We start from the raw sequence: 14,978 nt of genomic DNA on the forward strand, positions 1-14,978 counted from the left end.
TGTTCAGACATTCAGAGGGAACAGTAAAGAGACTACAAATATCGTGTGGCCACTTGGTGGGCAACAGCAGAGAGTAGAACCCAGGACTCCAAATCCCCAGTACCAGGCTTTTTCAGGCAGTAACAGTGAACCCTGTAGTTACCCATAAGTCAACAACACACTGGGCATTCACAGTGATCAATCTAAGGAAACACAGTTTGAGTTCTGTACCCACATTGTTTTTACAGTACATGAAAACATACTTAGGGAGTCCCGGACCTGAAAGAAACAAGGTCTGTAGCCATCCCATGTACCAGCCACACAGGTACAATGAGCCCAGGGTCTTTAAGGGACCAAAACAATAAAGCCTCCAATAAGGGTATAAAAATCTAGATGATCTCTGCAGGTTATTAAGGAAGGAAGTCTGTGGTCAAATCTATTCAGTTTAAGCTATGTTTGACCAAAATGGCAACTTTAATAAAGATAACACATGAAAGCTTAAAAAGCAAGGTTGGCCTTTAGAATAAATATTTGCCTTTAATTCTGAGAGAAATGGCAGTACTCCATCAGACCAACAGTCTTTGAAATGATTTCAGAAACAAAGTCTAAACCTTTACAAATTCAATTCTCCATTACCCACACATTAAGTTTAAAATGTAATATTTTATAATGGGAAAGCAGAATGACATGGATTTTATTTGTAATAAAAAAATAAAAGAACTGTGAGGCTGGTAAGATGGGTAGTGGATAAAGTCACCTACCACCAAGACTGAAGGCCTGAGTTCCATTCCTAGGCCCACATGATAGAAGGAGGGAACCAACGCCTGCAATATGTCCTCTGATAATGCACACCATCTACACCACATACACATACAAATGTAATTTTTAAAAAGAACTGTGCTATTTGATTCTGGTATCTGTTGAGGAATAATCCTGCACACTATGAAAATGTGTTACTCTCATTGTTAATAAATAAACTGATTGGCCAGTAGCCAGGCAGGAATTATAGGCAGAACAACCACACTAAGGATGCTGGGATGAAGAAGGCTGAGTCAGAGGAGTCACCAGGTAGAAAGACAAGTAGTACACATAAAATGGAACAGAAGTAAAAGCCAAGTGGCAGAATGTAGATTAACAGAAATGGGTTAATTTAAGTTGTAAGAGCTAGTTAATAATAAGCCTGAGCTATAGGTTGAGCATTTGTAATTAGTATCAAGCCTCTGTGTGGTTATTTTGGAGGTAGTGGTCAGGGCAGGAAAACTCCACCACCTACAGGTATCACCTGCAACTCTCCCTTCCTGTCAGTCACCAACTAACTGGTTCAGAGCACCTACTTTTCTACCAAAAAAATAAACTATTTCACTGTCAATTTTCTTTGTAAAAGAATGTTTCTTACATTTATTTATTTCTTGAGGGAGGAAAGTGTTTGCCTTTTACCACATGGGCCCCAGGGGTGAACTCAGGTTGTCAGGCTCAAGGGCAAGCACCTTTATCCACTGAGCCTTCTTACCAGGCCCTACGTCAGCTTCCCAAACTACAAAGTACATTGTAATGTCCTTGTTAATAGCAGAAGCCACCATTTATTGAGTGCCACCAGTTTTACATGCTTTATCTCATTTAATCTTCAAAACAAAACTCGGAGAAATCAATTGAACAGGTCCCCAGCTATGGATAGCAGAATCAGAACATGAAGGAAAAGATGGCAGCCTTCCCCCACACAGTGTACTTCAGAGCCACTGTGGTTATGTGTACTACACAAGCTTACAACACACATAACTATGATCAAGTTTATAATAAAGAATTTGTAATTTATAAACAACAATCTAACAATATACTGTAACAGAAGTCACATGAATGTGAGGTTTCCATTGTGCTTCTAAATATCTACTCTCCTGAGTTCGTCCTCTCAGATCATGGATGACCACAGGAACAGCAATGGAAACTACAGAAGGTGAACACACAGATGAGGACAGATGAATGCCACTGTTGCATTGCTGACCTAAACAAGCATATATTCCAGTCACTGGAGCACCAGAACTGCCCTCCAAGATGCACATGCTGAACTCAAGAGTATTCAACAGCATTCGTAGCCCCATTAAAATACAAAACCAGTGAGCAAGTCCTGGGAGGGAGAAAGCACAGCTCTCAGCTTGGCACATCCCTTACAGAATGCAGGAGGTTCACACCCTTCCTAGAAGCCTCACAAAATCTGGCTCTTGTTAGAGGCTCACAGAAAAATTTTTGCCCCAGGGCTCAAGAGATGGCTCAGCTGTTAAGATTTGCTTTGTGCTCTTGCAGAGGACACAGAGTCCTTTTAGCACACACACTTGGTGGCTCACAACCACCTGTAACACCAGTACCAGGAGATCTGATGCTTTCTTCTGGCCAAGGTACTGACGTGCATGTGGTGCACATAACCTCACATAGGCACACACACACACACACACACACACACACACGCACGCACGCACGCACGCACATACATGTACAGAAAAAGTTTAAATGTCCTAATATAGGAGACTCAAACTCCTAGAAAGCTCAGCTATATATCTTTTAAAATCCCCCATCTGATTCAGCTGACAATCCACAGACTGAGGCTATAAAGTAAAATATGACAAATGTTAGCATAACTGGTCACACAGCTAACAGTGATCTCAACACAAATAGATCTGCTGTGAAGAACTAGAAAAAAAAAAAAGGGAGCTTCAGCTGTCACCATCACTTACCGTTTTCCCATGCAATTCTTGGCATTCAGGCCACCAACCTTGTTTATGGCAGACCAGGCTGTGAGAGCCACATACGGCAAAGAGGCAGCATGAGTATGAGTGAGTGATTTGGGCTTGTGCGAGACCTACAGTGAAAGACAATGGTAAAAACTAAGCAGGAACTTACATGCCTATCTACACAGCTAAGCACTTACCATCACAGGAAAACAGGAATTTTCACAGAGAAATTTACAAACTACTCCTGCGTTCAGGGTTTACTGCACGCCCTACTCCAAAGCTGGCCTGAGAACAGTCTCCAAACAGCTCTTTGCCTGTATCACAGAGGCTCAGTGATGTTTTGCAGACTACATTATTAGATATACTACTTTACTGCCTATTTAGAAAAAAGACCATATATAATAATCCCAAGTATTAGACATACTACTTGACTGTTTATTTAAAAAGAGCATATATAATAATGGTGCTAGTCTGGACTATACTCAGAGATAAATTCAAATAAGCCTCAAACCCTGATAAACACATTTTGTTTTTGATACCAACTGCTTCCTTAACTCTGTTTTCTAAAATGTAATTTTTCTAGAATATTTTCTATCCTTATAATTCCCAGTGCCCAGTAACTCTAATTCCTCCTCCAGGCTCTCTCTGTCAATCCTTTTCCTCTATTAACTGTTAGGTCCCCTGACTATATTAGATACCTCCATGTCTCTCCCTTGGGTATAACTGGTTCACACTGGGTAGAGCAAAGAACACTGTAGGTTCTAAACCTCAGCCCAAGTCTTCGGATATAGAAAACTGCTCAGCAGGCAACGCTAATAAATACACCGAATAGTTTTAACCCTTTCAAAGTCTCCTAGTCTTCATTTTAGCTCTCTCAACATTGCCTGTCAAACATGAAACTAATCTGAAAAGACATCACTAACTTTCGAGACGCCTACCAGTCTTCCTTACAGTTAAGCATTTCAGCAGAGGCGGCGCGTGAGTTACCTCATTCCCACTGACCACGACGAATTCTGACAAAGTGCCTTGTTTCCAAGGAGGAACTGCAGCCCAGACCTGAAATGCAGATGTGCAGCTTTATTAGAACAGCCATGTCTGACCCACGCTAAGCATGAAGGTATCCCCTAACACACGGCTACCCAGAGCGGGAGGGGGCTCCAGTGCAAAAAGCTAAGTTTCACACGATACCAATTCATTGCTGAGTATGATTCTGGATTTATCAACTCAAACCACATTGGACATACAAACTAATATACCTGACACATTCTGCTAGACTCTGCCGGAGAACGATGACTTACTAGCTCTGGCTTTGAATTTTTATTTACTTATATGTATTTTTGAGACAGGATGTCATCAGATAGCACAGGATGACCTCAAACTTTTAATCTTCTCATCTCTGTTGTGTGATATTTTCATAGTGTTCTGACAAATAAAGCTTGTTTGGAGTCAGAGTGGGGAGCCATCACTAGCTGACCATAGAGGTTTGGAGGACCATAGAGAGAGGAGACAAGAAGTGATAAGGTGGGGCAGAGACAGGATCTGGGCCCTTTTGGACAGATGAATGGAAGAGATAGGAAGCAACTGGCAGCTGCTCCTGGCTCTCTGATCATTCAGGTTTTTATCCAAATATTTGACTCTCAATTTTTTTATTGATAAAGATTAATTAGAGTAATGCTTCACATCTCAGACTCCTTAGTGCTGGGATTACAGGAAAACCACACTATTCCCAGCTGCCTGTGCGCCACTTTATAGCTGGGCTTCCTCAACTGCAAACTGGCTGGTTGTACTGACTAGCAGGGATTATCTTCTCTGTGAAAAGAAACCAGAACATGCTATTATTATGAGTTAACTACTAACTCTTGGCACAAAGTGACAAGTGACAGATTATATCAAACTTTAGCTATTTCAAAACCAGCTAACCAATAAGGGACAAACTGTCATTTAAAGACTCAAGCAAAATGAATCCTCCTAATCCTATGATGTAGGATTCCCCTCTGTATGCTCTGAATCATGTTTTATTACCATTAGTTAATAAAGAAGCTGCTTTGGCCTATAGCAGGGCATAATATAGGCAGGCAGGAAAACAAAATTGAATGTAGAGAGAAGAAGGTAGAGTCAGGCAGATGCCATGCAGCTGAGGAAGGAGAAAGATGCCAGTACCTTACCAGTAAACCATGAGCCTTGTGTTAAATATAAAATAATAGAAATGGGTTAATTTAAGATATAAAAACTAGCTAGGAATACACCTGGGCCATTGGTCAAACAGTATGGCAATTAATATGGTTTTTCTGTGTGATTATTTGGGTCTGGGTGGCCGGGAATGAGAGTGCATACTCTGTTTACAATCCTACATGTTTTTAAAGTCTTACAATTCTTAAGAATTTAGAAATTTAGAAAATTCAAGTATAAGCTGAGCATGTGGCTCATGCCTGTAATGTTAACACTAAGGAGGCCAAAGTATTACTACAAGTTCAAGATAAGCCCGAGCTATATAGTGTGTTCCAAGCAGCAAGACCCTGTCTCACAAAAAAAGAAAAAGAAAAAAAAAAAAAGAAAACAAGAAACAAGTGCCCTGCTCAAGGCACATACGGAAGAGACAAACAGTCTATTTCCAAAGAAAGGAAGTAGGATAGCCCGGTAACACACACCTGCAATCCCAATTTTTGGGAGGTGAAGGATTAGAAGCACAAAGTCATCCTCAGCTACAAACCAAATCCGAGACCCAGCTATACGCAATCTAAAATAATTTTCAAAGAATAACCAGTAAGAGAGCCGGGCAGGGTGGCATGTGCCAGTAAGCCTAGCATTTGGGAGGTCGGCACAGCAGAATCACAGGTTCAAAAGCACCTTGTGGTGTTTGAAGGAGAATGGTCCCCGTAGGCTCATGTATGTGCATGCTTAGTAGCCAGTTGATGAACTGTTTGGGGAGGATTAGGAGGTGTGGCCTTGATGGAAAAGGTGTGTCACTGGGGATGGGCTTTAAGGGTTAAAATCCCATCTAGGCCCAGTGCCTCTTGGATCAGGATGTAAGCTTTCAGCTCCTTCCCCAGCACGATGCCTACCTGTGAGCCACCATGATCCCACCGTGATGATAACAGACCAACCCTCTACAACTGCAAGCCAGCCCCAATTCAAGGCTTCCTTTTATCAGAGTTGCCTTGGCCGTGGTGTCTATTCACAGCAATAGAACAGTGACTAAGACACTTACAATGCATGTGTCTTGAGTTACATGAAAACCAGATGAAAGCAGAAGGAGAGGGAGTGGGGAAGGAGAGGGAGGCGAGACAATGAGGAGGAAGGATTAACTCACCTCATCTCCAGGCTGGAAATACTTTACGTCAAGCCCACACTCCATCACCACGCCAGACACATCCCGACCCAGAGTCAGAGGAAACTCTTCTCCTTTGGTTCTTATATGCAAAGGATCACGCTTCATATTTAAGGCAGTCGCTCCATAACCACCTACGAAACACAATGGACCTGCTTCTTAAAGGAAAAGGTCAGAGTGACTTTAAAATACTATAGCACACAGTCAGATCAATGTCATATGCTCAAAAGGAGACTCTAACACAACCACACAGTTTTGCCACCACACAGTAAAGTGTAAAAACAACGGGGTGTTGTTCCTTTCAAAGAAAATTACTTAGAAAGCTGCAATCGCTAAAACCACAATTGATCAAAGTCCTTTGAAACTCAAACTGCAAAACTGCCTTCTGGAGTTTTAGAATCCTCTTTTATACAATTGCTCTTTGAAGATGGTATCTCTATTAATTTACTCATTTGCAAACCTTTTAAGTATTTAGACAAGATTTGCTGTGTAACCCAGGCTAGCTTTAAACTCCTAGCCCTCCTATCTCAGTCAAAATGCTGGGACTATAGAGATGTGTCCCCACACTTGAATGAATTTTTTACGAGCAAAGACATTTAGTACTAAGTCTGGTAAAGAAGACAAACGTTCATGCTGTTAAAGAGTTCATACATAGTAAAGTGTCCGATACTAGCACTCGATTGAGTTTAAGAGGTCTAGTCTCCATTTCCTAAAAATCTGTCTAGAATAATGATTTTGAGTAAGTGCAAAGAATTTTAGTGGAAAAGAGCCACTGAGCTACATCTGATGTGTCTGATCAGGCCAACTGCATTATACCTGCGGGGTAGGGTGCATTGGTTTGGGGATTTTTTTTTTCTTTGTTTGTTTTTGAAACAGAGTCCCACTGTGTAGCCTTGGTTGACCTGGACTTGCTATGCAGACCAAGCTGGCCTCACAGAGATCCATTTGATTCTGCCTCCCCAGTGACAGGACTGAAGAAAGATGTGTGGCACTACACGAGGCTCATACCATTTTCCTTTAAGGATATTTACACAGAAAACAGGTAAGTAAAGTTGAAACCATTCTTTTAGTTCAAATAAATTAACTGCTCTATCTGCAATAATAATCCAACGTAATAAATGGGCCTAGATACTTCAGAAGAGTTCTGAAAGTCAAGGCCTTTGAAAATATTTAATGCTGTTTTCAAATAAGAACAAAAGCAGAGAAGAGACTCTAAATAAAACAGTGGCAGAAAAAGAAGTAATAATAATCACAAAGTTATATGCTGTGTGAATGACCCACTATAAAAGAAAAGAGAAATGCAGGAGAGGAGAGATACCCCAGTTAAGTGAGGGAGGATGTGATCAAGAAGACCAGCAGAAGGTTGGCCTTAGATGGGCAGTGACAATCCAGCGGCAAAGTGAAGAGCAGATAAGCGGAGATGCTGACAGGTGGGTAGTCTGCAGAGTTGTTTTTCTAAAGAAAAAAAAATCTAGGCACTTGGGAGGAAATGAAAGTTGGGATAGCCCCAGAAAAACATAAGCTGGTGGTCCTTATACCAACATTCCACATTTGCCATCTGGCCAGCTGGAACTGCACTCCACAGAAAATGCCCACAGTGCACGTAACACTCACCAAGGGCATTTTTCCTGTTTTATATTTTTCCCCTCTGCTAAGACATAGCAGTGTACTTCCTGAAACCCTTTGTGGCTTGAGAACACAAGTGTACATTTTGCCTTGGCACAATTTAGTTGTAAAGCTGCAAAACGGTTTCGGTCCTTTCTGAGAGCCCAAGCCAACAGTTCAGATTGTTTTCAACCATTTTCTTAATAACCCTAATATGTTAATATGCCCAACGCTAATATACCAAGAGTAGCCAGGTCCAGCTAAGCTCATCTTACCAAAATGCAGCCAGCTTGTAGTAAGAAACGGAAACCGTTTGGGGACAAAATGGGGTTTAAGCTTGTCATCCCAGCTGCAGGTGGTAGCACACACACCTGGATCTGGAACACAAGCAAGAGGGGCAGTAGTTCAAGCTCTTCCTCAGACACACAGAGCCTGTAGCCAGCCCAGTCCAGCCCACAAGAGTCTCTTAAGAAAGACAAGAGTGCCTCCCACTAACACAGGCTTGACTTGACCAGAGTTGGGCTAATTTAGAAAATCCCCAAGACGTCATCAATTTCAGTTCTTTTAATCCCATCTAAACAAATCAAACTTTGTTGTATATGCCGTTGGCTATACTGCTTTAAAATTATTCATAAACCAGGCGGTGGTGGCACATAGCTTTAATATCAGCACTCAGGAGGCAGAGGCAGGAGGATCTCTGTGAGTTGAGGGCAGCCTGGTCTACAAGAGCTAGTTCCAGGACAGGCTTCAAAGCTACAGAGAAACCCTGTCTTGAAAAGGCCAATAAATAAATAAGTTGTAACACCTAGGCCAAGAGAATGACCTTGACCTTCTGTTCCTCCAGCCTCCACTGCTCTAGTGCTCCACTGCTAGCAGGTAAGCACTGCCCACCCAGCTTAAGAACGCTGGGGCTCACACCCAGGGCTCCGCACAGGGCAGGCAGGTGCTCTGACCAATGGGTCAACTCTTATCCTAGTTTCAGGAGTTTTCCAGCTACAAACATTTTAAGACTACAAACCTTTCTCAAAATCTCTTCCTCTAAAGAAAAGCTATTACTAATAGTTAATCTGCAGGTAAAGGAAACAAAAGTAATTCTGGAATACTTTACTCAAATCCACAATATTGCCAAGATAACATGTAGTTCTTGTTGTTGGCTGTTGCTGTTAATGCTGGTGATCTTGCCCAGGGACACACCACACAAAGGAATTACTACTGAGCTATACCTCTGGTGCTGATAAAAATCTGATGGAGATGTGTTTAACTCTTTTCTTATTAAATATTTGAAATCTAGTGTCTTTTGCATAAACAGCTCTTATATCCCAGTAACCTATTTGGAGGTAAATCCGTTGCTTTATCAACTACTGCCCATTTGAGCAGTTCACATATGGAACTGTATCTCAGTCATTTCATACTTTACTCCTATTTTAATTCTGTATTTACTGTATTTTAAAATAAAAATTTTTAGCATTTGTTCAAATTTCTGATTAGATTATTATAGCTCCTATAAAAGTCCAGTATTTTTTAGATACAAATGAGACTTGAAGCCAAATTTAAGAATTGCTACTCTATCGCTCATTTCTGGCAAAAAAAAAAAAAAAAAGTGAAGTTGGTTTCAACATTTTCTTCTACTTTTAACTTAATCTGGAAGCAGATTTGTGTAACAGAGAAATTAAGTTAGCCTCACAGTACTGAGAGCTGCTTCTGGGGCCTTGAAGGCAACTGAAGTCCCACACACAAACCCTTCTGACTACTGACCCAGGGTTATACACGGCAGCTCCCTTAAAGACTGGGAGGTTACCTGTCTGGGAATCAAGACTGACATCAGTCATCTCAAAACATGTTCATCTCCAGAAGACACAGACTGAGTGCCCACAAGCAAGACTGACAATATTTTTTGCCAAATTTTTCCAGAGTTAAAGTAATTCATAAATACAAACCAATACGTTCACTATTATAATAGAACCACAGTACAGGCTATAAGAAATGCTCTCTCCAAACTTTTCAACGTGGCCCAGCAAGAGAAAGCAGGCTGATATTATCCCAATTTCAACAGGTGTATAACAAGAAAACCCATTTTAGGTACAGAGGGCAAAATGCAATATGAGAATGAGAATACCGTGCCCATATCCTGGACTCCTGTTCTGTTGCTTGGTTCCCTAGGCCTGAAACAGAAGCTGTGAATAACTGGAGAGCAAGGAGGATACAGGAATTATATAAACCCAAACTCTGAACCACTGGGGAAACATAACCAAACTCTGAAACCTATACCTGACCCTAAGATTACCACCCAGTAAATTAACCTCAGGTACCACTTCTCAGTCCCAATTCACAATAGAAAGGAAGCAATCAAACCCACTTAATAAAAGATTAAAGTGGTCCTTAGCTATTGTGGTTTCAAATTTTTGGAACTACTTACAGGGATGTTATCAAAAGACCTACCCGACTCTGGAGGGCTCTACCTGTATGGCACTTTCCACCAAGCCTGATGGCTGGAGTCGAAGGAACCCACTTCCACCTGTTGTCCTTTGACCTCCACTTGAGCACTGTCCCACGCACCCAAACACAAAATAAATAAATGTAGCAATAATAAACCTAAATGATTCCTTTATGCCAATACCTGCCATCCCAGGACTGGAGGGCAGGGCAAGCAGAGCTGCCCGAGTGGAGACTGCAGAGTACCATGAGTTGAAGGCCAGCATGAACTAGATAGTAAGCTCATCTTAGAAACAAACAAAACCACACAAACAAAACATCTGCATGCCTAATGAAATTTTGATTAAAAAAAAAAGACTGGACAACTTACTTCTCATATTAACATCTATAGGATTTACACTGGCAGCATGGACTTTGATAATGACTTCGTTTGGATAGTGTATGATAGGTAACAGCATGTCTTGTGTGAACCGAAGAACGTCATTCTTTCCGTATTTATCTATCACCCAAGCGGGCATAACAGTGCTTCTGGCAGGCGTAGTACTAATCTCTCTAAATGGCCTCTTTGGGATAACTCTGCTTCTCCAGAAGCAGGCGGCGGCGGCACATGCACTTCTCCTAAGTACACAAGACTTCAAAACCTCCATCCTGGGAAGGGATGGAGCCGCGTCCTCAAAAAAAAAAAAAAAAAAAAAAAAAAAAAAAAAAAAAAAAAAAAAAAAAAAAAAAAAAAAAAAAAAAAAAAAAAAAAAAGGAAAAGGAAAAGAAACCACCACCTGGAGTGGGTCAAACTAGCCCCACTTCAATTCAGCCAAATTCTGCTAAACCCACTGTCAATTAAAGGGAGAGGAGCTTCCAGAAACGAACTCAACCTAAAGAAGCAATGGAAGGAGGAAAATATGCTACAATGCTCCCCACATCAGAAAGGCTCTAGTTGACGTCCAGTCGATATTCTGTCCATTGCCCCTTTGGCTCTCCTCCCCCTTAAAGAAAAAACCGAACAAGCAGGGAGCCCTCGGCGGGGCGAGCAAACTGCATTTGCTCTCCCTTGTCGGCAGTCTGGAATCTTCCGAGTCCCGACGCGACCCCAGCCCCGGTCTCCTTGCCTGTCCGCGCGCCGCTGCGGCCCGGAGCGCCAACCAATCGCGTGCAGAGATCATTTCCGCAGCTGGAAGCTCAACCAATCCAAGCGCTCGGTGTTGAAGAGGCCCGTGAGGATCCAAGATGTCTGCGCCCATGCACTGCTAGTGGCAGACGGCGACTTCTTCCTCTGCTCCGGGCCCCTCTGGTACCGGGCTGAACCCGAGGACTATGCTGGGCCGGACTCTCCAAGAAGTGAGTGGAAGCGGCCCGGAGGGAACCCGGGAGGGCGGAGAGACTCGAGGACCCCGAGGTCAAGGTCGCCCCGGGTCACCCGGCACGGCTCAGGCTGCCTGGTCGCCTACATTCCTGAGTGGCCAGAGGGATTTGAACCTATCACTTTTAGGCAGTTCACCACCATACCCGTCCCGTCAGGAGAAATGTTTGCACCGCTGAGCCACGGGGTGGAATTACATCGCTCCAGCGCGATTTGGGGAAAGTTTTCACCCTATCCCAGCTGTACTCGCTTAGGGGTGGGGCGAATTTGCAGCCTGCAAAATTCCTGCGAAATAATTGGTGGCTCAAAGAAAAGCTGCATTCTGTATCTTTAGAGATCCCCAAATAACTAGGATCCCTACCACTACCGTCACTCCTGGACATAACATTTGAACCCCTGCGAAAGCTGTAGGTCGCAACCTATACATAGCAGAAATTTTGACAGCAGTTTAAAGGAGGCGGGGATCTGAGAGACAGGAAGATTCTAACGTTGTGAATCTAAGGTGTTTCTGAAGCACTCACCGATGCTTCCTCCCGACTTCACTGCAGCAAGGTTCAGAACACTGTTTGCTGTCCCGACTGATACTGGCTGAAACATCGCAAGTCAGAATCAAGAATATTGTGTGTTATGAATAGCAGCGGGATTGTGTGTGTGTGTGTGTGTGTTATGGATTGCAGTGGTTCTTTTATCTGTATATGCCGCTTCTCTAAACTTGTAGAAACGTAACTTTTTGCAGGAAGCAAAAACTTTAAATATTTTCCTAAATCTTTCATAAGCTTGTATGAAATTCGTTTATCTTTGGATTTTATTGTGTTAAGGTTCTTGATTCTAAAAATAGCTGTTTGAGTTATTGGCTTGAGTTTGACTTAAAAAATTATTAAATGAATTTTGATGTGAGATTATTCAGCTATTTCTGATATAGCCCTAAACATGGTCCCGTCATTTTGTGCAGAGTATTTATGCAAAGGGCTGTTCTCAGCACTCTGATAATTTTCAAATCGAAATATTGGTAAGCTGAAAAAAATGAAAAACATCGAAGCAGCTACATTCTGCAGTATCAAATAGTCCGCCAAGATTTATTTATTTAAAAAGAAACAAGCATGTGCAAATTTGTTTTAATCTTTAATAGATAATAAAATTATGTCTACCAAAGAATTTTTTAAATATTTATTTTATGTATATGGCTATTTTGTCAGCATACATATCTGCATGCCAGAGGGCATCAAATCCCATGGGACTATAGTTCTAGACAGTTGAGAGCTGCCATGTGGGTGCTCTGGACCTCTGGAAGAGCAGCCAGTGCTCACAACTGCTGAGCCACCTTTTTAGCCCCCTCCCAAATTTTTTTTAAAATAAATTCATTTATGACTTATCAATAAATGATTTGTATACCTTCTTTACATACCAGTATACCAGGGTTTTGCAAAAATGCACTGGCAGAAAAGGATTGTGAGTGGAAAAACTTAAGGAGCCCTGCCCTAGACGCTTGCTGGAGATTTCTTCCAGGTGCCCCATGACACACGCTAAAGCAAAGGTGCCACTGTACCAAGCCAAAAGGAAAGCAAAACCCCAGAGCATAACTGTAATCCATTGGCCCACAGACTGTCCTTCACTCCACACAGTCATTAGATCACTAAGCCCTCTATAGTCTGTTCTGTGACTTTATTATTACTTTTAACACTTATTCTTGTATTAATACGGGTCACCTGGCTTTGCTTGAAGCTAAACTCTCCTTCTTTGCCACAATCTGCTTGCCCAGGCAGAATCACCTGGGGCCTTGGATAAAACTTCACCTGGTTCCCACTCTAGACTTACAGACAGATCTGTGTGATTAAAGCCCTGAGTATGTGGCTTACTAGGGTCTCTGGGTCGATTCTGATAACTCAGTATTGCGTCCCAGTCCTGCCTACCATTTCCCTTCTGTTTCTCCATTAGGGAAGTTTCTCATCCTGGCAGCATTTCAGCAATTATAAATTATAATGAGACATTTAAATCCATTGGCTTTTAGTAATAATTTCCCCCAAAATACATTTTGCTTTGCTATCCTATGTTGTATGTGACATATCCTACTGTTAGTGAAAAATCAAATTTGTTCTTTTTTCTCTCTCTTTGTTGTTGAGACAGGATCTTGTACACAGGCTAGCCTTGCCAAATTTCTCTAAAAAGAGTGGGGACTCCCTAAAACTTAAGATACAACCTATAAAAAAAAATATGATCTGCTTTTTCTCTCTTAAGCACCTTTGGTGGAAGAGAGAGATTGTGTGTGTGTGTGTGTGTGTGTGTGTGTGTGTGTGTGTGTGTATGCTACCCCTTTTTGACACTGAATGAACCATTGTGAAAACAACATTTACTTCATGAGGGGAAACCCATAACAAGGGAGTTGGCCTAAAGGAAGACCAAGAAGTTGCCTTGACATGACTTTTACTTAACAACTCCTTTGGCAAATATTGCTAGTGCCTACTGTATTCAAAAACTGTTCGGTAGTTATTTTACCAGGCAAAAAAGTATTCTGTCTACTTTATAATTTTTCCACGTTCCTGTCCTAATGCTTCAAGCTTTACTAGTTAGATTTAAATCAGTACACATTTGCTTTTTAATGTGTGTAGATGCCCAAGAGTAGTGAAAGATTCGTTCTCCATGTTGTAGTCTGTCAGTTGAATCAGTTCTCTTAGTTCCTAACACTGTAGTTGAGATAATTGATTAAGAAAGAGAAATTATGCTGGTGGGGCAGCTAGAGGGAGAAGCTCAAAACTGTGAGCATTTGAGGCAATTTAGGGGGCTATTAATAGAGCTTAGGACAGCAGAAGAACCCAGGGACAAGACACCAGGATGTGGCGCTAGATGAGAGGTAAAGCCCAGGAGGGGTGGCAGCCACAGCTTCAACCTCAGGTGGATCTCAGTGAGTCTCAATTCCAGGGTAGCCAAGGTTGCACAGTGAGTCTTAGGAAAAAAGGATGTGTTGTAGGGTACTTATCAGAAATCACCTTTTTGGGGTGACTCTTGCCACGGTCCTAGCCTGCAGCAGGTTCATAAATTCCAGGGTAGGGGCGTGAGGATTAGAATAATTAGGGAAAAGGAACAGAGATATAGAAGAAAGATGAGACAGAAACAGGGAGGGAAAATCAGAGAATACTGAATCCTCCTCGTTTATTCTTCCAGAAGCTTGTGTACTTCACTCCAAAAGGGGAGGGAGGGAAGGCAACAGACTTCATTAGCGTGACACAAGGAATAGGCTTGAATTCTCCCACCTTCTGTTCAGGTGGAGCAGATCTACTGCAACACACAAAATACTGATTAACCACACCCTAGGCCAGGATCTCTTATTTGTAGCCACACCTGTTGTAGAGCAAAAACAAGCTCAAACTCTGTGACCTTCAGACAAGGAGGAACAGGCTCGTGGTGTGTGTGTGTGTGTGTGTGTGTGTGTGTGTGTGTGTGTGTGTACACTGACAGTAGTTACCTAGACGTGTTTAGGATGGTTTAGCTCTTAGCGTACTCTATCCTGGCATGATCCTAGTTTTCTTGGCATTAGACTCCTGGCTATTGCAATTAA

At 42.1% G+C, this 14,978-nt stretch overlaps 2 protein-coding genes across 4 annotated transcripts in view; one reads left to right on the forward strand and one right to left on the reverse strand.

Annotated features, from left to right (window-relative positions):
- The window catches only part of Rtn4ip1 (reticulon 4 interacting protein 1), a 41,734-nt gene extending 30,414 nt beyond the window's left edge, over positions 1 to 11,320 (reverse strand). The window contains exons 1-4 of one of the 3 annotated variants that reach the window (XM_050120505.1): positions 11,175 to 11,320; positions 6,013 to 6,164; positions 3,690 to 3,758; positions 2,706 to 2,830 (exon numbers count right to left, since the gene is read on the reverse strand). In XM_050120505.1, coding sequence (XP_049976462.1) covers positions 2,706 to 2,830; positions 3,690 to 3,758; positions 6,013 to 6,138 — 320 coding nt within the window. In that variant the 5' untranslated portion in view covers positions 6,139 to 6,164; positions 11,175 to 11,320. Of the gene's footprint in view, positions 1 to 2,705; positions 2,831 to 3,689; positions 3,759 to 6,012; positions 6,165 to 7,910; positions 8,005 to 10,438; positions 10,790 to 11,174 lie in introns of those variants that run through there. The other 2 variants (XM_050120504.1, XM_050120506.1) reach the window with 2 other exon arrangements.
- Qrsl1 (glutaminyl-tRNA amidotransferase subunit QRSL1) overlaps positions 11,267 to 14,978 on the forward strand; it is a 28,232-nt gene continuing 24,520 nt past the window's right edge. The window contains exon 1 of the mRNA XM_050120503.1: positions 11,267 to 11,403. Coding sequence (XP_049976460.1) covers positions 11,380 to 11,403 — 24 coding nt within the window. The 5' untranslated portion in view covers positions 11,267 to 11,379. The remainder of the gene's footprint in view (positions 11,404 to 14,978) is intronic.

This window comes from Alexandromys fortis, unplaced genomic scaffold, assembly GCF_014885135.2.
Source record: "Alexandromys fortis isolate MF-2015 unplaced genomic scaffold, M_Fortis_MF-2015_v1.1 scaffold_175, whole genome shotgun sequence".
Classification (NCBI taxonomy): domain Eukaryota; kingdom Metazoa; phylum Chordata; class Mammalia; order Rodentia; family Cricetidae; genus Alexandromys; species Alexandromys fortis.